The sequence below is a fragment of the Hemitrygon akajei genome, chromosome 5 (genome assembly GCF_048418815.1).
Source record: "Hemitrygon akajei chromosome 5, sHemAka1.3, whole genome shotgun sequence".
In the NCBI taxonomy this organism is placed as follows: Eukaryota; Metazoa; Chordata; class Chondrichthyes; order Myliobatiformes; family Dasyatidae; genus Hemitrygon; species Hemitrygon akajei.
The window spans coordinates 174,731,104-174,757,416 of NC_133128.1; the positions used below are offsets into that span (position 1 = coordinate 174,731,104).

Sequence of the window (26,313 nt, forward strand, 5' to 3'; positions counted from 1 at the left end):
GATACAGAAAAATGAAAGCTTGTCCCCTGTACCAGTTCCTCGTCATGCACTCATCTGCCAAACATCCTATTTCTACCCTTACTGGCACATGGCCCAGGCAGCATTACTGTGATTACCAGTACTACCCGGAGGCTCCTGCTTTTCAGCTTTCTACCTAGTTCTCTTAAATTCTCTCTTCAGGACCTTCTCCCTTTTCCTACCTATTTAATTGGTAATAATCTGTACCATGACTTCTGGTTGCTCCCCCCCCCCCCCCCTTTAGAACGCTGTGGACTTGATCTGAGACATCCCTGACCCTGACACCTGGATCACTACTGCAGTCCTCTTTGCCTCCCCCCACCCTCACTTTCTTTCTGAGCCACAGCGCCTGATTCAGTGCCAGGGACCTCATTTGCTGTGGCTCCCCTATTAGTTTGTCCCCCCAACCATGTCCAAAATGGTGTACTTATTGTTGAGGGGAATGACCACATGGGTACTCTATACCGGTTGCCCATTTCCTAACTCACTCCTGTCAGTCACCCAGGCACCTGCCTCCTGCAACTTACCGGTGACTACTTCACTGTACTCTTACCTTTCACCTTCTCAGTTTCCTATATGAGCCGATGGTCATCAAGCTGCAGTTCCGGTTTCCTAACACATTGTCTGAAGTGCTGCAGTTTGGTGCACCTAGTGAAGGTGTAGTTATCCGGGAGGCTGGAGGTGTCCCAGAATTCCTACATCTCACACAAAGAACACAACACTGCCCCTGGAGCTATTCTCTCTGCTCGAACTATGCATTAACAGGCACAAATGCCCGTTTTAAAATCTCACTTACGTACCTGTGAGTCATCACTTTGCTCTCAATTTGATTGGGCTGCCAGAAAATCGCAGAAAGTCCATGAACGCTCCTTTTTAAATCTTACTCACAGACCTGTGAGTCGCCTCCTCGCTTGCTTCCGATTCAATCGGGCCATCAGAAAATCATCATTGCCTGTCCTTCCTCACAATCTGACTACACACTGAATCTAGTTGTGTACCAACTGCCCCATACTCAGCCCTATCTCTCTGGTTCCCATCCCCCTGCCAAATTAGTTTAATTAGTTTAGTTTAAACCCTCCCCAACAGCTCCAGCAAATCTGCTCGCAAGGTGGAAGTTGTCCTTTTTGTACAGGTCATACCTTCCCTAATAGTGATCCCAATGGAACAGAAATCAAAAACCATGTCCCCTGCACTAATTTTTCAGTCAAACATTCCTCTGCCAAATCATTCTATTCTCGCCCTTACTGGTGCGTGATATAGGCAGCAATCCAGAGATCATTGCTCTGGAGGTCTTGCTTTTCAGCTTTCTACTTACTTCCCTATATTCTCTCTGCAGGACCTCCTTCCTTTTCCTACCTACGTTGTTTATACCAATATGTTCAACCACAGCAGAAGGGAAAGCAAATTTTCTCAAAAAGAGGACATTTCAGATGTCCTGGAATGGAATATCTTATGTTCAGATGTAGCAGAGACAGAGAAATTTGGAAGAAAGTTAGGATTTGGCATATTAAGTTTTGGTTGTGTTATTACTACTAAATAGGAAAGCTTCTTCATGTACGAGGATTTCAGTGGCGTGATCAATTGGGGAGAAGAGTGGCAGTGGAAATCAATCCAGAGAAGAGTGAAGTAATATATTTGGGGAGATTAAAATAAGGCAATACTACATAAATAAGAAATACTGATGTTATGTGTGAGAACATAGGCACTTTAGATCTTTGTTCATAGATCCTTATATATACACTCAGTGACCACTTTATTAGGCATGTACCTGTACAGCTGCTTGTTAATTCAAGTATCTAATCAATCAATCATGTGGCAGCAACTCAATGCATCAAAGCATGCAGACATAGTCAAGGGGTTCATTTGTTGTTCAGACCAAACATCAAAGTGAGGAAGAAATGTGATTTAAGTGACTTTTACCATGGAATGATTGTTGGTGCCAGACAAAGTGGTTTGATTATCTCAGGAACTGCTGATCTTCTGGGATTTTCATGCACAACAGTCTCTAGAGTTTACAGGGAATGGTGCAAAAAACTAAAAATATCAGTGAGCAACAGTTCTGTGACTGAAAATACCTTGTTAATGAGAGAGGTCAGAGGAGACTGACCAGATTGGTTCGAGCTGACAGGAAGGTGACAGAAATTCAAATAACTATGTGTAACAACAAAAGTGTGCAGAAGAGCATCTCTAAATGCATAACATGTTGAACCTTGAAGTGGATACACTGTAGCAGCAGAAGATGACACTAGGTTTCATCTTGTACCTAATAAAGTGGCCACTGAGTTTAGGTGCATGAGTTGGTGAGATAGATAAAAACTCATATTTGGATGCTGCTGTTTATTTAGAATACAAGAGCAGAAAAGTCAGGCAGGAACAGTGTATGATTCTAGTTATTGCAGTATTAAAGTACTGACATAAGCTGACATCATCCTCTAGGCGGTGTGGCACACAGCAGCAGCGGCCTTTTGGATCTGGTTCTACTTTAATTTAGTTTTTTAAATTTAATTTTAAGGCACAATTAGGGTTTAGGGCAATGGATAACAGAACAACTATCTACCATCGCCAGATACAGCTACAATACAGAGATCGCCCAAAAACAAACCTTCATGAAAATCTGCTGGTTAGATTGTGCGACCCCGGCTTGCTGAGGGAATCGGGCCTACAGTCCTCGGAGTTGCCTGATGCCAGTGGCCAGAGTTGGGGACGTCGTAAGCGGTGTGCGAGGAAGCGGAAGCGAGGTGAGTGGACAGGAGTCCGTGCCAGGAAAAAAGCAAGCCCTAGCCGGCCGGCTCTCCCGTCTATTCTGCTCGCCAATGGACATTAAATTGGACTGCATCTGTGGCAGTGAAATACTTGGCGGGAGTACAGAAACGGACGGAATCCTGGAAGCTGCCATTCAGCTGTTTATTTATGTAACAGTTTTTATCCCAAGACATCAAACTACCTACTTACTGCCCTCTGCTGTGCCTCTTGTCTTGATTATTATTTATTGTAATGCCTGCACTGTTCTGTGTACTTTATGCAGTCCTGGGTAGGTCTGTAGTCTAGTGTAGTTTTTGTGTTGGTTTATGTAGTTCAGTGTAGTTTTTGTGTTGTTCATGTAGCACCATGGTCCTGAAAAACGTCTTGTTTTTACTGTGTACTGTACCAGCAGTTATGGTCAAAATGACAATAAAAAGCAACTTGACTTAATGTTTAAAGAAAGGTGTCTTTGCATGAGAAAGGATGCAGAGCAGATTTACAGCAGTAGGTGCATAGGCATCTAACCAACTATATGAAAAATTGTTCTGGTTTGCCTTATTCACAAAATTCATTTTAAGTTTAATCTGGCATGAGTCCCATTAATCTACTCATTTGTCAGCAACTTGATAAAGTTCACCATCGATAATGCCAGCAAATGGCACTTGCTCACTAATCATCTGCCCACTGCTGTCCATTTTGAGTGTGATTGGATGAACTCCACTCCAGATCTCATCAAAGTCTTTGTCCACACATAGACTTCAGTACTGAATTCCAGGGGTGATGTGGGTATGATAGGCCTTCACATTAAGGCATCAGGAGCTCTAGTAAAGAGTTGTCTCTCAATCTACCTTATTGCAGCCTTTAGATTTTATTAGTTTATCTGTGCTGCACTTTCTCTGTAGCTGCAACATTATATTCTGCATTGTATTTTCTTTTCAACTACCCCATTAACTGAATGGCTTGTAAACAAAGTTTTTCACTGTATCTTGGTATACATGACAGTAAACAAATACCATAGTGTACCATGCCATAAAATTGAAGTTATTGGCATCAAGGATAAACTATTCCAATGATTGGAGTTGTATCTTGCACAAAGGCTGTCACTGCTGGAAATCAAACAGAATTCCAATGAAGGAGCGTTGCTCAGAAATGTTGAATCTATTTCTCTACTCACAGAATGCTGTCTGACCTGCTAAGTGTTTCAAGGACTTATTTTGAGTTTCTAGCATCTGTGATTTTGATTTTCATAAATGGAGATGTTCAAAGATGATTGTACAATGTTCAATTCCATTCACAATTCCTTTGTAATTGCATGCAACTACACAGTATTGGGGCATGGGCTGATGAGTGAAGGATGACATTCATGCTGTGAATTTGCCAGTCCAGCAAGAAAGAATCTGTTGGTGGTGGTGAGGTCTGATATAATAGGGATCTTTAAGAGACTCTTAAATTGGCATATGAGTGTTGGAAAGTGGAGGGTTATGGCCCGTGTAGAAGAGAAGGGTTAGATTGATTGTGGAGTAGGTTTATATAGGTTGGCACAATATTGTAGGTCAAAGGACTTGTGCTGTGCTGTACTAACACTGCAGAGACATTTGGATGTTCAAGTAGGTGGCTCACACTCTCAGTGACAGCTAGGAGTGGGCATTGAAAGCTGAACTTGACAGTACCCACATTTGGGGGGGGGAGAAAAGAAAAATGTAAATAGTTTTACCATGATTGGAAAATTGAAGCCTTGATGAAAAATTATACAGATGGAACTTGTTTTCTTTGGAATAGAAGAGCTTGAAAGGAGATATAATTAATGTATGTATAATTATGAAGAAATTGAATGGATTAAGTAGAAAGAATTTTTTCCAAAAAGAATTTGTTCTCTTTTATAAAGAGCTCTGAAACCAAGAAGCACTTAGGGTATAATTAATAGTGAGAAGATGAAGAAAATTCTTTTACATAGAGCAGTAGGGTTCTGGAACTCCAAAAATTGGTAAAAACACCTAACATATTTTAAGGAGTATTTGAATGTGTCTTTTAAGAGATGTAGCCTGCAGAGATATATATCCATTGCTAGGAAGTTGGATAAGGGTGCATCACTTTTTGCTAGCCAGCATGAGAAAGAATATAAATTGCAGAAGGATTACGCGAGTGACGAATATGACAAATGGATGATCTGACAGGATGGCGTCAGGGTTGTTGTGGATGAAGTTATTAGATTGATAGACTAAATGAAGGCATGAACAAAGAATTGTAAAAGCTGTGCAGTACAGAGCTATAGGAAATGTTGAGCAGGTTAGACAATGTATGCATCTTGCAGTTCAGACTACAAATCTGGAAGTATGCTCACGGAAATGTTGCAGAGGGCCTGAATGATTTGCAAATTTCTCAGTGTCTTGGCAGTTTTGTACCTTGTGCTTGAGTTCTTGACAGGAGTCATGAGTCATGGAGTCCCCTGTCTTGCTGCATTTCCAGCGTTTGACCTGATTGGAATCAGGATGAAGTGGAAACCTACATAGAAGGAATGAATCATGGCTGTAGTAGGAAACAATGCACAGATCTGCATTAAATTATCGAGCTTGGGAAATGCTGTACATTTCTGTTGAGAAGGTTGCCATGTTGCCAACAAGAAATAAGCACATCAACTTTCATCAAAATGATTGTTTTTAAGGAATGCCTTAGAATAAGAAATAGAGATAAAATAGAAATGGAAAAAAGAATGTATATGAGGTAAGGGAGGGAATTCTAAAGCAGGTTGCCTTGGGAGTTTAAAATAATTGCTATTAGTGCTATTAGTGTCATCATTAAATATGACCAGGTTTGAGCTGCTGGAATTAGAGAAGTGAAGGCACCTTTGTAGTTTTGCTTTCACAGGAGCCAATGTAGGTCAGCAAATAGAACTTCAAAATTTGCTTGCTGATGACAAAGTTCTGCAATAAAATATTGTTTAGTCAATGTCTTTGTTAGACTATTTTAACAAGATCTTCTTGGTAACATTTAACTATAATATTAGCTTTAATTACAAAATAACTAAAGTTTATCTTTTTTTAAAAATGCAGAATAAATATTGTTCATGACAAGTGGAACATCTCTCATAATAGATATCCATTGAAGTTTGTAAAGGTTGCTGCCAAAACAGTTGAAGGTAAGTTAAATTTTTTAAACTTGCTCTGTTCCACTAGTTCTAATTTTCCAGATTAGTCTGGTCTTTAGTCAACAGAATTAAGTTCAGCAGTGGCCAGATAGATCTTGAAAGTCTGGCACACAGCTTTTAGTTACATTTCCTACTCCTCTACTATGCCTTCCGTGATTCAGGTCTCTGCTGATCAGGCTCCATGTTAACTTTCATGTTGTGAAATTTGTTGTTTAGTGGCAGCAGTACAGTGTGAGTCACAAATGTGACTTCAATATACAAAATAAATTAAAAGTGCAAAAATGAATGATGAAGTTATGTTGTTTCTTTCATGGACCATTCAGAAATCTGATGGCAGAGGGATAGAAGTGACTTAAAATGTTGAGTGTGGGTGTTAAGGCTTCTGTATCTTCTCCCTGGTGATGGTAATGAGAAGAGGGCATGTCCTGATGGTGAGGATCTGTAATACCACCTTCTTGAGTTGCCACCTCTTTAAGATGAGACTGATTGTGTCCATGACAAAACTAGCTGAGTTTACAGCCTCCTTCATTGGAGGCTCCATACCAGGCTGTGCATCTACAGAAATTTGCAACAGTCTTTGATGACATATCAAATCTGTTCAAACTCCTAGTGAAGCAGAACTGCTGATTTATTGCCTTTATGTTGGGCACAAAATAGATCATCTCAGATGTTAATGCTCCAGAGTTTAAACTAGCTGGCTTGACCTTAAACTAGGAGGCTGCAGACATCTTGTCCAACTCTGGGTACTGGGATTTTGGGAAAATCTAATCTATTGGAGAATTTTTGGAAACAAGGCAAACATTGATGCAGTACATAGTCATAGTGATAGAGCACTACAACACGGAAACAGTCTCTTCTGCCTACCTAATCTGTGTCATAATCTGTTTTAGTATCTCTCCTTTCAGTTAGTCCTGATGAAGGGTCTCGGCCTGAAACGTTGACAGTGCTTCTCCTTATAGATGCTGCCTGGCCTGCTGTGTTCCACCAGCATTTTGTGTGTGTTGTTTGAATTCCCAGCATCTGCAGATTTCCTCGTGTTTGCTCATAATCTGTTATTCTGCTTAGTCCAGATGGGACTATAGCGTACAGTCCTGATCGCCACATTAAAGGAAGGAAGGCTTTGGAGATGATGCAGAAGAGGTTTGCCAGAATGTTGCTTGATTAGAGGGCATGTGCTATACTAAGAGGTTGGACCAACTTAAGTTGCTTTCTTTGGAGCGGAGGAGGCTGGTGAGATCTGATAGAGGTTGTAAGATTATGAGAGGCATAGAGAGAGTAGAACAGACAATATCTTTTTTCTGGGGGTTGAAAGGTTTAATAGCAGAGGGCATGCATTTAAAGTGAGGGGGGTATGTTTAACGGAGACACAGAGAGGGTTCGGGTGGCAGGAATGTGCTGCCTGGGATGGTGGTAGAGACAGATACATTAAAGAGTTAAGAGATGTTTAGATAGACACATGAATGTAAGGAAAATGGAAGGATAGTGACATTGTGTAGGCAGAAGGGATTTGTTTAGTTCAGGGATTCCCAACCTAGGGTCCACTGACCCCTTGGTCAGTGGCAGGGGTCCATGGCATAAAAAAGGTTGGGAACCCCTGGTTTAATTAGTCATTTGATTGGTTTGGCACAACATTGTGGGCTGAAGGGCCTGTTCCCTTGCTGTACTGTTCTATGTTCTATCTTATGTAACTTGCACTTAGATCATAGCCCTTTATACGCCTTCATTCCATGCACTTATCTAAATGTCACATAAATGTTGAAATCGAGCCTGCATCCCCCACTTACAATCGAAACCCATTCCACTCTTGCACCACCTTCTGCTTGAAGAAGTACCCCCTCAGGTTCAATGTAAATATTTCACCTTTCAACCTTAACCTATGACCTCTAATTCTATTCTCACCCAACCTCTGTGGGGAAAAAACCACCCTATCTATCCCCCTCATAATTTTGTATACCTCTATCAAATTCCTCTCATTCTCCTACGCTTCAAGGAATAAAGTCCTAACCTATTCAACCTTTCCCTGAAACTCAGGTCCTCAAGTCCCAACATTCTTGTAAATGTTTTCTGTATTTTTAAAATTTTATTGATATCTTTCCTGTAAGTAGGTCACGAGAACGACACGCAATATACGAGATTAGGCCTTACCAAGATCCTTTGCAACTTCAACATAACATACCAGCACCTGTACTCACTACCCTGGTTTGTCCTCCCAATGTGTAACACCTCAGACTTCTCTGCCATATATTAATATATTATCTACAGAACTTTCTGAAAATCAGGAATATGAATATATTATTTATAAAAGGAAATAGGGTTTATTCACTTATGAGGCATATTTCCCTCCTCTCAATTAAAACTTAAAGACCAACAAATTTAATATATACTTCATCAGTTTCTGATTGAACTAAAATGCCATCCGATATTTCAAATAGTAAATGTGTTTAATCATTTATGTAAATAATCAATGAAGCACAGGAGCACCTACAGGACTGCTTTGAGACAGTGGACTGGACTGTATTCAGGGATTCCTCTTCGAACCTGGATGAGTATGCTGCAGTTGTTACCGACTTTATTAAAACCTCTGTGGATGAATGTGTGCCTACAAATACTTAGTGTACATACCCAAACCAAAAGCCGTGGATGAAACAGGATGTACGTCATCTGCTGAAGGCTAGATCTGTGGCATTCAAGTCTGGCAACCCAGGCCTGTACCGGAAAACCAGATATGATTTGTGGAGGGCTATTTCAAGGGTGAAGAGACAATTTCAAATGAGGTTGGAGGCGATATCGTATGCATGGCAACTCTGGCAGGGTCTGCAAGACATTACTTCCTACAAAGAGAAACCCAATTGCATGAATGACAGCGATACTTAACTACCAGATGAACTCAACGCCTTATATACGCGCTTTGAAAGGGAGAACCCTGCTGCGCCTGATGACCCTGTGATCTCCATCTCAGAGGCTGATATTAGGCTGTCTTTAAAGAGAGTGAACCCTCACAAGGTGGAAGGTCCCAGTGGGGTACCTGGTAAGGCTTTGAAAACCTGTGCCAACCAACTAGCGGGAGTATTCAAGGACATTTTCAACTTCTCACTGCTACAGGTGGAAATTCCCACTTGCTTCAAAAAGGCAACAATTATGCCGATGCCTAAGAAGAATAATGTGGGCTGCCTTAATGACTATTGCCTGGTCCACTCACATCGACAGTGATGAAATGCTTTGAGAGGTTGGTTATGACTAGACAGAACTGCCTCAGCAAGGACCTGGACCCATTGCAATTTGCCTATGGCCACAACAGGTCAACAGCAGATGCAATCTCAATGGCTCTTCACACAGCTTTAGACCACCTGGACAACACAAATACCTACGTCAGGATGCTGTTCATCAATCGTGGCTCAGCATTTAATACCATAATTCTCACAATCCTGAATGAGAAGTTGCAGAACCTGGGCCTCTGTACCTCCTTCTGCAATTGGATTCTCAGCTTCCTAACCAGAAGATCACAATCTGTGTGAATTGGTGATAACACACCCTCATCAGTGACAATCAACACTGGTGCACCTCAGAGGTGTTTGCTTAGCCCACTGCTCTACTCTCTATGTACACATGAATGTGTGGCTAAGCATAGCTCGAATGCTATCTATAAATTTGCTGACGATACAACTATTGCTGGTAGAATCTCAGGTGGTGATGAGAGGGCATACAGGAGTGAGATATGCCAACTAGTGGAGTGGTGCTGCAGCAACAACCTGGTACTCAATGTCAGTAAGACAAAAGAGCTGATTGTGGACTTAAGGAAGGGTAAGATGAAGGAACACATACCAATCCTCATAGAGGGATCAGAAGTGGAGAGAGTGAGCTGCTTCAAGTTCCTGGGTGTCAAGATCTCTGAGGATCTAACCTGGTCCCATCATATTGATGTAAGTTATAAAGAAGGCAAGATAGCGGCTATACTTTATTAGGAGTTTGAAGAGATTTGTTATGTCAACAAATACACTCAAAAACTTCTATAGTTGTACCGTGGAGAGCATTCTGATAGGCTGCATCACTGTCTGGTATGGAGGAGGTACTGCACAGGATCAAAAGAAGCTGCAGAAAGTTGTAACTCTCATCAGCTCCATCTTGGGTACTAGCCTACAAAGTACCCAGGACATCTTCAGGGAGCAGTGTCTCAGAAAGGCAGCGTCCATTATTAAGGAGCACCAGCACCCAGGGCATGCTCTTTTCTCACTGTTACCATCAGGTAGGGGATACAGAAGCCTGAAGGCACACACTCAGCGATTCAGGAACAGCATCTTCCCCTCTGCTATCCGATTCCTAAATGGACATTGAATCTTTGGACACTACCTCACTTTTTTTAAATATATAGTATATAATATATAGCATTTATATTTTTGCATGTTTTAAAAAATCTATTCAATTGATTTACTTGTTTATTTATTATTATTTTTTTATTCTCTGCTAGATTATGTATTGCATTGAACTGCTGCTGCTAAGTTAACAAATTTCACGTCACATGCAGGTGATAATAAATCTGATTCTGATTCAGTAATATGTCAGTTTTTTCTATTGATTTAAATGAATCTAGTTTGGTCATACTATATATCATCACATTTTTGTAGAATTGCACGTTAACAGCCAGATATCAATCACAGAATAGCTGTAAAAGAAACTTCTTGATATCCTCCAACAAGCTCCATGTCCAGCATGATATCTATAATATAGTATTAAATTCTCACAAATTTATTTTTAAATTAAGCATTTCATGACAATCACGAGGTTGATCTTTATTGAGTGATTATATAAGAATGTGAGATAACTCTTTTTGATGTGCCCTGCATTATTTGTAATATGAATTTGAATTTCAGAGGTTTCTTGGATCTCTTGACTCTTAAATTCATGTTATCTTCCTGTACTTCATTAAGAGATAGTGCAGAAGAGCATCTGAACTTAGCCTGTTTGTACTTTCTTGATGGGTCCATGTCTTATTTCTAGTGAATATACACTTGTGTATTTCTTTTTGTTCTATCCAATGCCCATATATCTTTAAAGTGATGAGCAGATCTGCATACACTCTTCATGGTCGCACTCCAATTCACTGAATGCTTGGGGAGTCAGGCAATCTCACAATATTTAAACAGTATCTGGAGCACCATGGAACAGAAAGTTATGAGCTGAATGCCTGGAAATGGAATTAGTAAAATAGATTCTTGATAGTTGCTGTGGACACAGTGGCCCAAAGGCCGTTTCCATACTCTATGACTTTATGACTACCAGGGTGCTACTAAAAAGATGTTGCACATTTTAGAAAACAAAATGTGCAGTTCTTGTTGACTTGGGTCTGGATCAATCGGCTGAAAGTGAAGTGTGTGTGGTGAACATCTTTAGTATGGTTCAGCGATGGAGGAAAGTCTGGAGATCAAGATACCTGAGTACGAAAATGGAGTTGCAGCAGGATATAGATTAGTTGGATATATAGGTAGAAAAATAGCATATAAAGTGTAACGCACACAAAATGCTGCAGGAACTCAGCAGGTCAGGCTACATCTATGGAAATGAATAAACAGTCGACGTTTCAGACTGAGATCCATCGAGACTCGAGAGGAAGGGGTAAAATGCCAGAATAAAGAGGTGGGGGAGAGGAAGGAGGACAAGCTAGAAGGTGATAAGTGAAGCCAGGTGGGTTGGAAAGGTAAAAGGCTGGAGAAAAGGTCAAAGGTTCATTTTATTATGAAAGTATACAACTCTGAAATTCTTCCATTCTCTGGATAACCATGAAACCAAGAAAGAAAAGAAAGGCAGCACAATCATCAACCCCCAAATCCCACCTCCCCATAAAAAATGAAGAAAAACAAAACAGGCACATCGACCCCCCCCCACCCCCCAATCCCTCTTCCCGCACAAAACACTGAACAAAACAGATCAGGCATATCGACTCTCCAAATCCCTCCTCCCGTACAAAAAACTCAAAATGGATCAGGCAGGTCGACCCCCAAATCCTTCTTCCCGCTCAAAAAAAATTACAAAATGGATCAGGCACATTGACTGCCAAATTCCCATCCCCACACAAAAAAAACCCAAGAATATAACAACTATAAGACTGAAGAAAAAGATTTTTGTAGTCCAAATCCATATTCAAAAAGCAGGAAAAAACCTGGGCAACACTCTTCTTAGTGCATTCTGTTCCCTCTCTGGTAGCATAGTGGAGCATTCAAAAGACAAGCAGCTGGTGCTCACCCTCCACACTTGCTTTGATGCTTCATTCAACCTTGTTGCTTTAGTCGGTGAACAATGAGAGCTTTAATCGGTGAAATGGAGCCAAACGTCAGCTTGCACCCCATCCTGCAGCCTGCCCGCTACGAGGTTCATGCGTGTTGCCTCTGGCTCTTGGAAACCCCTCAGAGACTGCAGAGTGCTGGATCTCCAAACTTCTGCCTTGTTATTTCAATTGCCCTCGTTGCTCTAATTGGTTAACAATGGAAACTATAATCGGCAAAATAGGGTCAAATGTTGGCTTACATACCATCCTGAAGCCTTCTCAACACGCTGCCTCTACCTCCCAGAATCTCGGAGACTGCAGAGCCCTGAAGCACCCAAATAATCTCCACTCAGCAAAACATAGTCTCCAACGGGTCCAGAATCACATTCAAGACGAGAAACAAACATAAAAGACATAAAAGAAGTATAAAAGCTGGTTCCATGATCTATCCAGAATATGTCGACCAAAGGAGCATTGTATGCAGGTGCCATCTTGACTGGAAATGTTGACCGGAATCTGATAGGAGAGGAGAGTGGGCCATGGGAGAATGGAAGAAGGAGAGGGACCAAGGGGAGTTGATAAGCAGGTGAGGAGAAGAGTTAAGAGGCCAGAGTGGTGAATAGGAAGAGAGGGAGAGGGACAAAAAAAATTGCCAGAAGGAGAAAGCAATGTTCATGGCGTTAGGTTGGAGGTTACCTAGACAGAATATGAGGTGTTACTCCTCCACCCTAAGAGTGGCTTCGTTGTGGCAGAAGAGGAAGCCATGGACCGACATGTCAGATTAGGCCACTGGGAAATTCCACTTTTTGCGGATGGAGCAGAGGTGCTCGACAAAGTGGTCTCCCTACTTAGGTCACATTTCACTAATGTAGTGGAGGCTGTATCAGGAGCACCGGATACAGTAAACGACCCCAACAGACTCGCAGGTGAAGTGTTACCTCACCTAGAATTACTGTGTGGGGCCCTGTATGGAAGTGAGAGTGGAGGTGAATTGGCAGGTGTGGCATTTCTGTCACTCGCAGGGATACGTGTCAGGAGGGAGATTAGTGGGGAGGGATGAGTGGACAAGGGAATCACAGAGGGAGCAATACTTGCAGAAAGTGGGGAGTGGGTGGGGGGTGTTAAGGATGTGTATCATGGTAAGATCCTATTGAAAATGCCAGAAGTTGCAGAGTATAATGTATTGGATGTGAAGGTTCAAGGGGTCGTTGAGAGGACAATAGGAACTCTATCCCTGTTAGGGTGGGAAGATGGAGTGAGCATGGATGTCTGGGAAATGGAAATGTGGGAGAGGGCAGCATCAAGGTATGATATGTTGAAGTTTGGGAGGTCAAATGTGAGGGGACAAAAATTAATACCAAAACCCTTAGGAGCATTATTGTGTAGAGGAATTTGGGATGCATGTTCATAACTTCCTGAAAATGGCAACAAAAGTAGATTGGGTGGTAAGGAAGGCAGACAGGTATTTGCCTTCATTGTTTGCTGCATTGATTATAAAAGTGAGGAAATCATGTTGCAGCAGTACAAAGCTTTGGTTAATCCACATTTGTAGAATTATGTGCAGTTCTAATTAGTGCTTTACAGGAAGGGTGCGGTGGATTGGAGAGGGGACAGAAGAGGTTCGCAAGGATGTTACGTGAATTAGAGTGTATTAGCAAAAGTCTAGGTCAGACAAACTTGGATTGTTGCCTCTGGAATATCAGGGGCTGAGGAGGCAACATATAAAATTATGAGAGACATAAAAAGTGTAGATAGTTTTGAGTCCTTTCACAGGGTTGACATATCAAATACTTTAAAGTGAGGGGGGGAAAGTTTAAACACGTGCAAGACAAGTGTTTTTTTTATATATCGAGCGTTAGGTATCTGAAATGTGTTGCCAGGTGGGATAATGGAAAGCAGATATAATTGTGACATTTAGAGGTGTTTGGATAAGCACGTGAACATACAAGGAATAGATGTATATGAATAATGTACAGGCAGATGGGACTAGTTTAATTTTTCATCATGGTCAGGATAATCGTTATTGAAAGATCTTGTTGCTATTCTATACTGTTCTATGATTAAATTGTTCCTGAAGATAAGTAATTAGTTAGTATAATTAATTGAATAGATTATTTTGTTAGCTTATGTAAAAAATTTATCAAGGTCAAATTCAAGTTTGTTGTTATGTTATTACACTTGGCAAGGAGCAATGAAAAACTTTACAGTAAGAAAATGATCGGGTTGGAGATGTTACAGAGATTTATGAGCATTTGCATGGGCTGGAGAATTTTAGCTGGGAGGAACATTTGGATAGGTTGGATAGCTTTCAATGTAACAAATGGGGAAATTTGAGGAAGTCCAAGTAGATTGATAGGAAGGACTAACTTTCCTTGACAGGGAGGTCAGTTAGCCTAAAAGAGGGAATAAAAGTTATTTGCAGAGGAATAAAGGGATTAAGGAGAATTTTGTTCACCCAGAAGATGATAGATATCTAGAGCCCACTTCCTGAAAGAAATGTTGCCAGCATTGCAAAGTACTTGAATGTGCACTTTGTACCATAAACTACAAAGTCATTGACCAAGAACTAAAGGTAGAATTATAATTACATTAGTATGGGCCATATAGTCCTAAGCTGTGATATAAATTTCTACAATTCTGTAATTCTACCAATTTGCTCTTTGATTCTTTTTTTTTCCAGAATGTGTATTAAAACTTATGCTTTTGGATGTCAACTTCTTTCAATGTTTCTTGAACCTTTTTGTTTTCATTGTATTATTGCTTTTCCCTTTGTACTACCTTGATGTACTTACATTTTAAAATTATCTGTCTGGAGGACATGCAAAAAGAAATGTTCACTGACTATCAGTACATATGACAATACTAAACCAATTACCAACCATACACTTTGAAGATAATGGTGTCTCAAAGCTGTATTCAGATTGTGCAATGTGGTTAATTTGTATTCAGATGCATTAGTAACATTAACTCAGCTTTAGAGCTTTAGTTGTAAATTAAATAGTTTCTGCTCACTATTTTTCCAAATAGCTGTGATGGTCACACCAGATACATGTTGTGGCTTTTTGCATTCAAAAAGTAAATTAAACTGGGGAAGAGGTGGGTGTGAGGGAGAGAAATTACTTTTCTATCAATTACATTATTTTGAACATTACATGAACTTTAAATGCACCCAATTATAGTTGCCATGTTTTGATTGTTTTTAAAGGTTAATGCTAATTACTTACACTTGTCAGATATTCTATTACCCATGAGAGAAAAGAATGAGCAAATGTAAAGTTTATTTTATTCAAATTCATTTTCTCATGCTGAACTTTGAAAGCAAATAATGCCTCATACAAATGGATAGAAAGATCTATAAAGAGTAGCTTGGATGGAAAAAGAAAGAATGAAGGGATAAGTTGAATTTCTTTGTAAGAACGTCTGAAGCAATGCTAGAGGACTCCAGTAAGCTAGTGTAGAAGGCTTTGTTCATTCAATGCATTAATCATCAGGAATTGGAGTATCTACTGCACTTGATGAGCCCTTATGTCTTCCATAATTGTTATCCGTGAAGAGGCTCTTGGGTTTTCTAGCAGCTGATTTAAAGAAATCCACTAGGATATGCAGGAACTAGGAAGACTGGGGTATTCTGGGACTCCATTAAAACTGGGATGATACAGAGATGATTAATGACCCCTCTGCAAGGATGAAATGGAAATTTGGGATGCATGCCATAAGAGAAAGGAGAAAATACAGATCTACAAGAATATGAAGGCTGAGGGCCAAAAAAAATAATTGCAAACTTAGGTACAGGCTGTGTACGGAAACATTGCAGAAAATCCACCAAAAGGTGACTGCCACAGTATAAACAGATTCTTCAGAATTGTTAAGATTTAAGTATTTGTATTATTTATGTTCATTCAATACAATATTATGTTAAATGCTTTTACTTTGTGTGCTTTTTGATTGAGCCTGATTTGGCAAAATGTGGTTAGGAGAGGTTGCAATTTAAAAGGGCAGCATTTATACAAATATTCACCAGCTGTAGATCTTTGAGTTTGAATAAATACTAGCCGTTACAAGTACGTAAATAACATTTGCATTTCCTTTTTCCATGCCGTAATTCCCAGCAACTCTATTGCTGTCTTTCCCTCAGGTATGTGTAAACTTAAACTGATATATCTATAACAATTTATACCAGTTATTGTTTGAATTAACAAAATATATATTTACATTGTCAGAATTGTCCACTAGTTAAGAGTCAGGGCCGAGTTAGAGCCGAAGTTAATTTTTCCTCTACTGGTCTTCTTAGAAGTTTCTTTTACAGCTTTTTCATCTTAACTGTGATGTTCCTTCATCTCCCAGTCTACTCTTCGTACATGTGTTGTCTCTGAGGCCACCTCCTGCTCCCTTGATCATAATTTTGCTCAAATTCTACTAACTGAATTTCCTCCTTTGCTCATACTGTCAGTGATTCTCCCCAATCAAATATGCTCACTATGCTCACTGAGTGTAATGTCAATCAAATGTATACTGTGAGTAAGGTATTTAGTAATGCAAGAGCAACAGGATAACCTTACATTTAAAGAACTAAATTAAGTTATCAGGCTGTCTGCAGTTGAGTATGCATTGGCTAATGGAAACCTCTGTGACTCATGATGATGCCATTTGCAGTGTTTGCTATATAAAGAACAGTGACAGAGTTAATGAGCTGAAATTTGAGATTTAGGCATAGTGATGCCTGGACAATTTATTCAGAGGCACATACACACTCTTAAAGAACTGGTCAGTCAAGAGTGACCTTTGTGTTTGACTATGAGTGAGTCATGTGTGGGGATCCAGGTAGTAGCATTAAAGAGACATCTCAGCCCTTGCACTTGTCCAGCAGGCATGAGATTATTGCAGCCTGTGTGGACTAGAGCAGAAACTGCAGGGAGAATGAGCAAAGTGACTAATCCATAGTTGGGATTAAAGAAATAGTTTTGCTGCTATAAACTAAATTAAAAAGCAGAGCCAAAAAGATGACACTGTCTGGATTACTTCCTGATCAATGTGCAAATTGGCATAAAATCAGTAAGTTGAACATGTGACTCACAGGTTAGTGAAAGAGAAATTAGCTTCAGTTCATGGAGCAATAGTACCAGTATTGGGCAAAGTGCGAGCTGGTCCATTCAGATTGGCTTTGCTTGAATCTCACTGGGACCAATGTACAGTAATTCAATAATGTAGAGGAAGGAGAATGCTCTGATAGAAAAAAATTGGAAAGGGAAAAACTTAGAAAAGAGAAAGTGTGTGGGTGGGAGAATAGTGTGACAAGCCAAATGAATAATGTCAGTCAGGAAGAGGTAAAGCAAACATTTCATTTTCTTGTGTTGTGGGGCTTGGGGAGGACACTAAGCTCACTTGTCTTTAATTTAGGTGCTTTTTTGTTAAATTCTCTTCCTTTGTAGCATATTGTTATTGTATGCTTAATCTTGCACTGTATTAATGCTCCTCATTGGGATTTGGGGTTTTTAATTTTGTAAAATGTTTTGAAAAACTAATTTAAAATTTTTTTTTAAAAAATTGAAGTGGAACTCCAATTAACGGCACTATATGAAAAAGTGACAATAAACAAACAATGACTAACTTTTAAAGAATTATTGCAATAAATACATGTCTCATTAAAACAAAGTAACAGGAAATGTTGTCCAGTTGTCATACATGAGAAGTTAAATAGTTTTAGATTGAAGGAAATAGATAACGTTGTAAAAAAATAGTATATTTCAGAATTTAAAGAGCTCTTAAAAGATAGCGGAGTCAAGAGATATGGGGAGAAGGCAGGAACGGGGTACTGATTGTGGATGATCAGCCATGATCACTTTGAATGGTGGTGCTAGCTTGAAGGGCCGAAGGGCCTGCTCCTGCACCTATTGTCTATTGTCTATAATTTAGTGAAGGAGGGCCAAGATATTGATAAAGAGGAAAAATACAAGAGTAATCAATAAAATCTATAATGGATATTTTAATAGGATAAGCTAATGTTACTGTGGTCTCCTTACAGTCTGAGATAGGAGAAATTATATTTCTAATATTGGGGATTAAAGAAGAAATATTTTGTAAATACCAGAGATTCTGCAGATGCTGGAAATCCAGAACAACACACATACAAAATGCAGGACAAACTCAGCAGGTCAGGCAGCATCTGTGTGGAGCATTGAACAGTAGCCATTTTGGGCTGAGACCCATCATCAGGACTGAAAAGAAAAGATGAATGAGCCAGAATAAGAAGGTGGAGGAAGGAAAAGAGGAAAAGATTTACAAGCTGCCAAGTGACAGATGAAGCCAAGTGAGGGGGGAGAGGGGGATGCAGTAAGAAGCTGGGAGGCTATATGTGGAAGAGGTGAAGCACTGAAGCAGAAGGAATCTGATAGCAGAAGACAGTGGACCATGGAAGAAAGGGAATGAGGAGGGACACTGGAGGCAGCTGATGAGCAGATGAGAAGAAAAGGGGCAAGGGGGAAACTACAGGGGGGGGGGCGAAGAGAAAGGGTTGGAGCATAAATTACCAGAATTTAGAGGATACCCAGACAGTATACAAGCTGATGCTCCTCCAACATGAGTGTGGCCTCATCCTGGTAGCAGAGGATGCCATGGACTGACATGTCAAAATGGGAAATTGAATTGAAATAACTGACCACCATAAAATACCACCTTTTATGATGGACAGAGCAAAGGTGCTCATCAAAACAGTCCTTCAATCTAGATTGGGTCTCAGTGATGTAGAGGAGACCACACCGAGAGTACCGGATACAATAGATGACTACAACAGACTCACAGGTGAAGTATTGCCTTAACTGGAAGGACTATATGACACCCTGAATAGTGGTAAAGAAGGAAGTGTAGGGATAGGTGTAGTATTTGTCCCGCTAGCAGTGATAAGTGCCAGGAGAGCGATCAGTGGGGAGGGACAAGTGGACAAGGTTACATAGAGAGTGATCCTTGTGGAAAGCAGACAGTGGTGGGAAATGAAAGATGTGCTTAGTGGTCGGATCCCATTGTAGACGCCACAAGTTCCCTATTCATTAGGGTTCCCCTTGTCCTTACCTACCACCCCATGAGCCTTCAGATCTTACACATTATTATCTATAACTTGTGCTATGACACTCCTGCTAGCAGGATAGTTGCTATACCTACCCCTGCGTCTCCCCCCTCTTCGGATCATAAATCTACTTACCAGATAATCTTAAGCGGGACTGAAATTGAAAACATTCCAATGGCAAATACCTAATGGAATGTTCTCACAAACAGAGATTTCAGAACAAATTGGCGACAATTGTGGGCACAGAAGTTAATCTTTAGACATTGTTCTTTAGAGATATTTCCTGATGAACTATTCAATTATCTAATACTATGGATAACATAGTAGGGAGCTCGGTTTGAGTTCTGACCAGCGACCAATTCAGACGTTAGATGTTTTTGAGGAGAGGAGTTCACTCAGGACTGTGTTCTTTAGAATGTAGAAGATTTAAGAGGAGATTTGATAGAGGTATACAAAGTTATGAGGGGTATAGATAGGGTAAATGCAAGCAGGCTTTTTCCACTGAGGTTGTGTGGGACTACAACCGGAGGTTATGGCTTAAGGGTGAATGGTGGGAAGTTTAAGGGGAACATAAGTGGAAATTTCTTCATTCAGAGGGTCATTAGTGGAAATGAGCTGTCAGCATAAGTGGTGCAAATGAGATCAATTTCAACATTCAAGAGAAGTCTGGATAGGTACATGGATTGTAGGAGTATAGAGGGCTGTGGGCCCAATGCACATCGAATAGAGCAGGCAGTTTAAATGGTTTTGGCATGGACTAGATGGGCTGAAGGGCTTGTAGCCAGCTCCAGGTAGGGTTCTGGAAAAACCTGTCTCCTAGGGCATGCAAATCTTCTGTTTTCTGTATAGTTATGCAGCACATCATAATGCTACTGGTTACTTAGCCAGTTATGATATGGGGTTTAAGATGGTGCTACTGATACTGGGCAACAACTTACTGGTAGTTCCCAAAGCAAGAAATATAACTAAATACTTTATTAATAACACTTTTTTTTCTGTAAAAGTATTGTAAACTACCACCGTAAACAAGAAGAGACAAGTGAAATCACAGCTGACTCGAGGGTCAAGGCATGCAGGTATGATGAAAAGTCGGAGTGAGGTCAGACATGTTTGAGAAGGAGTGGTCAGAGCGAGATCAAGACATGGTTGAGACTGAGTTAGGGCATGTGAAACGGAGTAAAGTCGAAGCAGAGGAGTTTTGAAGCCCATACAACTAAACAGAGTGAAATCTGAACAATCTAAGCATTGAGCTGATTTGGAAAGGTCGGGCAGGGGCTGGAAGGTGCCAGCGTGGCCCAAACCCAGTGCTTATCAATGCGACAGGGCCCGAGTCCTAGAGCGAGGAATGACTGCTGAGGCCATAGGCCTGCTCCAGGCTTCGTGTCTGTGAGCTCTGTGATGTTTTGCTCCGCTGTGTGATGAACTGAGGCTGAGGCCATAGGCCTGCTCCAGGCTTCGTGTCAGTGAGCTCTGTGATGTTTTGCTCCGCTGTGTGATGAACTGAGGCTGAGGCCGTAGGCCTGCTCCAGGCTTCGTGTCTGTGAGCTCTGTGATGTTTTGCTCCGCTGTGTGATGAGCCGAGGCTGAGGCCGTAGGCCTGCTCCAGGCTTCGTGTCTGTGAGCTCTGTGATGTTTTGCTCCGCTGTGTGATGAACTGAGGCTGAGGCCGTAGGCCTGCTCCAGGCTTCGTGTCTGTGAGCTCTGTGATGTTTTGCTCCGCTGTGTGATGAACTGAGGCTGAGGCCGTAGGCCTGCTCCAGGCTTCGTGTCTGTGAGCTCTGTGATGTTTTGCTCCGCTGTGTGATGAACTGAGGCTGAGGCCGTAGGCCTGCTCCAGGCTTCGTGTCTGTGAGCTCTGTGATGTTTTGCTCTGCTGTGTGATGAACTGAGGCTGAGGCCGTAGGCCTGCTCCAGGCTTCGTGTCTATGGACTCATTTTTGTTCTGAATGCTGTTGCTTACTTTTATTGTTTCCACAGTTTGTGTTTTTCCTCTCTCTGCACGTTGGGTATTTGTTGACCTTTATTTTAAATGGGTTCTTTTGGGTTTCTTGTCTTGCTGCCTGCAAGGAGACAAATCTCAAGGTTGTATAAGTATACTTAGTTTGATGATAAATATAGTTTGAGTTTTGAACTTTGAGTATCTTGTATTGAACTTAAGAGCTACAGGTAGAATGACTTGTTTTCAATTGAGAATGAGTACGAGCAGTCATCAACTTCCTTAACAGATGAGTTCTGTAAAAAGTAAAGATCAGCTGTCATTCAGTGGACCTGACCATGAGTGAAATCTTCATCCAATTAATCCTTAATATAATAAATGATGAGCTTGAATGAAAGAACAAGGTTTGTACAGTCCTTATCTTATGAATCCATAATCAAAGGAATGGTTTTGATTAGAAAACCACAATCTGTGTGGATTGGAAATAACATCCCCACTTGCTGACAATTAACATTGGCTCTCCACAGGGATGTGTGCTTAGCCCTCTGCTCTACTCTCTCTACACCCATGACCGTGTGGCTAGGCATAGCTCAAATAGCATCTTGCTGATGGTACAACCATTGTTGGCAGACTCTCAGATGGAGATGAGAGGGTGTACAGGAGCAAGATGTACCAGCCAGTTGAGTGGTGTCGCAGTGTTACGAACTCCATAACTGGGTCACTTACCAGCAAAGATAGAGAGGTCCGTTGAAGTCTGATGGTACTATTTTTAAACTTTTTTATTTATAAAGGGGCACAAAAGTAAGGTTAATACAAACATTCAGATAATATACGTCGTCAATACTCAATCTAAAGCGCGGGTATAGTAATAATCATCAATAAGAAGTAGCTCTATCGTTTTGTCTAGGGGTAAAAATATTGTCCGATGGAAATATAAAAGTCTTTCAAGTTTATGCAGGCTTATAGCCTTTTGGGGACCGCTGGGTTTCACTTGTTGGAGAGAGAGAGATTTTTGGTGAGAAAAGAAACTTGCCAGTCTTTTGGATGCAAACCGTTGAATCAGGAACGTGGGTTCCCCGTTGTTAGTTTGAAGTCCTTTTCGGTGTTATCAGCCACCCGTTCCCTGGGCAAGGGGAAACGAACCACACGTGGCTTCCGAATAGCTTCCCATTATCATAGGAGCGATGAGCGATGGTGTCTCCTTCTGGTGCGTCGCTAGGGGACTGCCTCCTGCAGCCCCCCTTTTATCTTGACTTGCAGAGTTGTAGATGTCAATCAAGGTGGGGTGATACAATCCCCACCCCACATTGCCCGAGGGTGTACACGTAGCCCTGCTAGCTGGCACGTAGCATAGGGTCGCAATCCACAAAGGTGTCTCCAAGAAACAATGGTCAAATCCATTGCGTTGTCTTTCTGAGGATTCTCTCTCATTTCCTGGGTCCAAGACCCGAATTAATAGCAATCTTGCGATTCTCAGGAAGGAGGGGGCTGGGATCATAACAGCAGCAACAATCTTGCTTTCAATGTCTGCAAGACCAAAGAGCTGATTGTGAACTTCAAGAAGGGTAAGATGAGGGAAGACAAACCAATCCTTATCGAAGGAACCAAAATGGAGAGAGTGAGCAATTTCAAGTTCCTGAGGACCTAACCTGGACGCAACATATTAATACAGCTATAAAGAAGGCAAGACAGTGGCTATATTTCATTAGGAGTTTGAGGAGATTTGGTTTGTTGTCAACTAAAACACTCAAAAGCCTCTACAAATATACCGTGGAGAGCATTCTGGCTGGCTGCATTACCGACTGGTATGGGGAGGCTACTGCACAAGATTGAAATAAGTTGCAGAAAATTGTAAAATTAGTTAGCTCTATCGTGGGTACCAGCCTCCATAGTAACTAAGACATCTTCAAGGAGTAGTGCCTCAGAAAGGCCTGACATTGGGGATTGTGTACGTAGTCTAAAATGAAGGCCTCTAATTAAAGGCACACATGACTTTGCCACACCTTAGGCAAATAACACCCTTGTTCAAAACTCCTGGTTGTGCATCCACAGTTTTCATCAGTTTCCTTTCAATTTGCAGCACATTGATCAATGCTGGGTCTATACTTAATACTGTTTACAAGCCTGCTGATGAAAGCATAGTTGCTGGTATTTGGCAGGTTAATCTCTACCTTGCAAAGGCTTGAATGCCAGCTCTGTAACACACCTTATTTCCCTCTGCACCAATAACTCACCACAGAACTAAAGTGTATAATGAAAGGCAGTATTAGTTCATGTTGTGCCTATGTCTTTGCGGAATATTCTTCATTTCAATTCTACTTCATGCTGCCTTCTTTACCTCTTTGGTGACTGTATTGGTGCTGCTTCTTGCACTCATGCATAACTCTTGGATTATCAGAATCAAGTTTATTATTACTGGCATATGTCATGAAATTTGCTGTTTTGTGGCAGCAATACAATGCAAAACAAAAATTACTATAAGTTACAATAAAAATTAATATTTTGTGTGAAAGAGAAATAGCAGGATTCATGGACCATTCAGAAATCTGATGGCAAAGCGAAGAAGACGTTCTTAGAGATTGAGTGTGCATCTGCACACTCCTGTACTTACTCCCTGATTGTAGTAAGAGGGTGTATCCTAGGTGGTGAAGGTCCTTGATGATGGATACTGCCTTTGCTGCCAGTTTTCACTGCTTTTCAACTTCCCTGTCTCTATTTTCAAGAATAAGTTAGCTGTCATTGTCAATTATAAATCCAAGGATTCCACCACTACCTTGGCTTTACTTACTGCATTTTATTCCCTCAGCTCCTCCATTGCTGTCATGTCTCTTTGGTCATCTTTTACATTAGTGCTCCCAATATATTTTCCTTTTCATTCAACCTTGTTTTCCCTCCCACTATATCCTAACCAAGTTTGCTTTGTTTCTTGCACTTCTTTTGCTGCAGGCCCTCCCATCTAGACTAAAAGTGCCACTCCCCTTTCCCACTTATTCTATCAGTCTCCACATTCAATGGATGGTTTTCCACATTCTCTTTTATGTCTGATATGATGCCACCATCTAACACGTTTGTTAATCTCTATCAAGTCTCCTTTCAGTATTCTGAAGAGACAGTACTGTCCAAGTCATTGTGGCCCACCCTTCCTCAGTAGTACATTCCTGCTCAGACAGAAGAGACATAACATTTGTCCTCTTACTTCATCCTTTCCAGAGATCCTGGTACTTGAGGAGGAAGAGGTGGCGGTGGTGGTGGCGGCCATATCAATTGAGTTGAGTAAGCGGTTGTCTGTTGGTGGATTCTCATCAGGTGGCTTTATCCACATAACCAGGATGGTAGGATGGAGTTCCTTAATGTGTGACTTTGTTTAATGTGGTGAGGCTGATGCATGGGCAGCCACCACACGGTCCTCTACAGATCGGGGTCAGGCTTCAAATGCATGGAATGCATGATGACTCTGGTCCCTCTTCTGCTGCCTCTTCCTCCGTTGTGATGGACAACATGTTCCACCAGCTTCACCATTTAAGTGTGGTTGGATCTCTCTTTGGGATTTGGGCACTCTCCAATGAAACAACAATTTATTAGTAATGCTTGCAGAGTGGTGATCTCTTAATTGAGGAAACTAACAAGTCTGACTCATTATCTTATTCCTAGACTTCCCAGAGAAATGTCCCTTGGTATTTACCTTCTCAGTCTTTCCTAGTGTATCAGTGAGATAACCTCTCACATTGTTCTAATCTTTGCTGTGTCAGCTAGTCCTACTCCGTCTCTCCTCAAAAGTAAACAATTCATCTGGTGATCAATCTAGTGACTTTACATTGGATACTTACCAAAGTAAATATATTTTTGCTTAAAGTAAAGGGGACTAACAGATGTGCTCGACCTATTGTTTGTACGTTTACTGACAAATTCTTCATCCGCTTGTTTCAGCCTTTCTACAATAAAAGTCATAGATGAACATGAGAATATAAAATGGAATAGTCTATGTGGGCCCTTGTGCTTGCCCTCTCATTCAAGATGGTTTTGGCTGATCTTTTACTTAACCAGCACTTCCCTGCACAACTAGATAAGGCAGCATAGATGTGCAGTGAGTAGAACTACTGCTTGTTGTGACCGACTAAAACTGAGCCACATGGAAGCTGTAAATGGGAAATATTAAAGTCTTTATTCGCACAGCTAACCTTCAAGAGAGAGAATCCAAGAGAATCTTACTCACCTGACATGATGTTTTATACTTCTTCAACACAAAGAAAACAATAAATGATTAGCTACAGTTTCAGTTGCTATAATTACCAACTTAAAAATTTTGAATATAGGCAGGTAACTTTACAGAATTACATATTACAATGGTAACACATCCCAACTAGAAGAATCCCCATTTGAATATTCAGTACTGGTGTCTGTTTGTACAAACTCCGGATGCCCAAAATATACTCTTTTTGCTTCAGTGTTGAAAGATGGGTCCATGAGTATACAACTAACCAGAAGGTTAAGTGACGAACAGTTGTGTCCTGAACATGGCATTAAGTGTAAGGAAGACTGATAGCAGAAACATTCATCTATTGTTGTGCATTTCTCGTACCCATTGTGAATATGTGGAGTAGTTTCATGGTAAATCAATCAGTGTATAACCCTGGATGGACTCACAGGAGACTGCAGATCCTGGAACCTGAAGCAATGCTCAAGATGTTGGAGGAACTTAGTGAATCAGGCAGCATCTATGAAGGGGAGTTGATCCCTCATCCGAACTGAAAGATAAAGGGAGACAGAAGTACAAAAAGATAAAGGAAAGGGGTGGAGCAAGAGGTAGATCCATGTGCAGGGTGTGAAAGGCGAGGAGAGCTGAAATAGTGACAGAAGCTGGGAGACAATTCAAAAACAAACTGAAGCACGAAGACCAATCAGCAAAAGTTCATATCCTGAATGCTTTGTGGAAGTAAACATGTTGGAATGATGACTGCTTTGGGTTCAACCATACTATCAGTATGATGAAATTATTTCAGCCTCTAGTTGTTTAGGCATTTATGGAGAACAAAGAAGTGTAAAATAATTTATCAGATGACTCTTACTGATGTTTACCATACTAAATTTAGACATTGCAAGATTCTAAATCATTTTTTAAATTTTTTTTTAGCAAGAACTAAACACTGAACTTC

The 26,313-nt window shown here is 40.9% G+C and overlaps 1 protein-coding gene across 1 annotated transcript in view; it reads left to right on the forward strand.

Moving 5' to 3' along the window:
- Positions 1-26,313, forward strand: part of LOC140728489 (uncharacterized) — a 102,228-nt gene that overhangs the window by 40,964 nt on the left and 34,951 nt on the right. Inside the window, exon 2 of the mRNA XM_073047273.1 lies at positions 5,811-5,896. Coding sequence (XP_072903374.1) covers positions 5,811-5,896 — 86 coding nt within the window. The remainder of the gene's footprint in view (positions 1-5,810; positions 5,897-26,313) is intronic.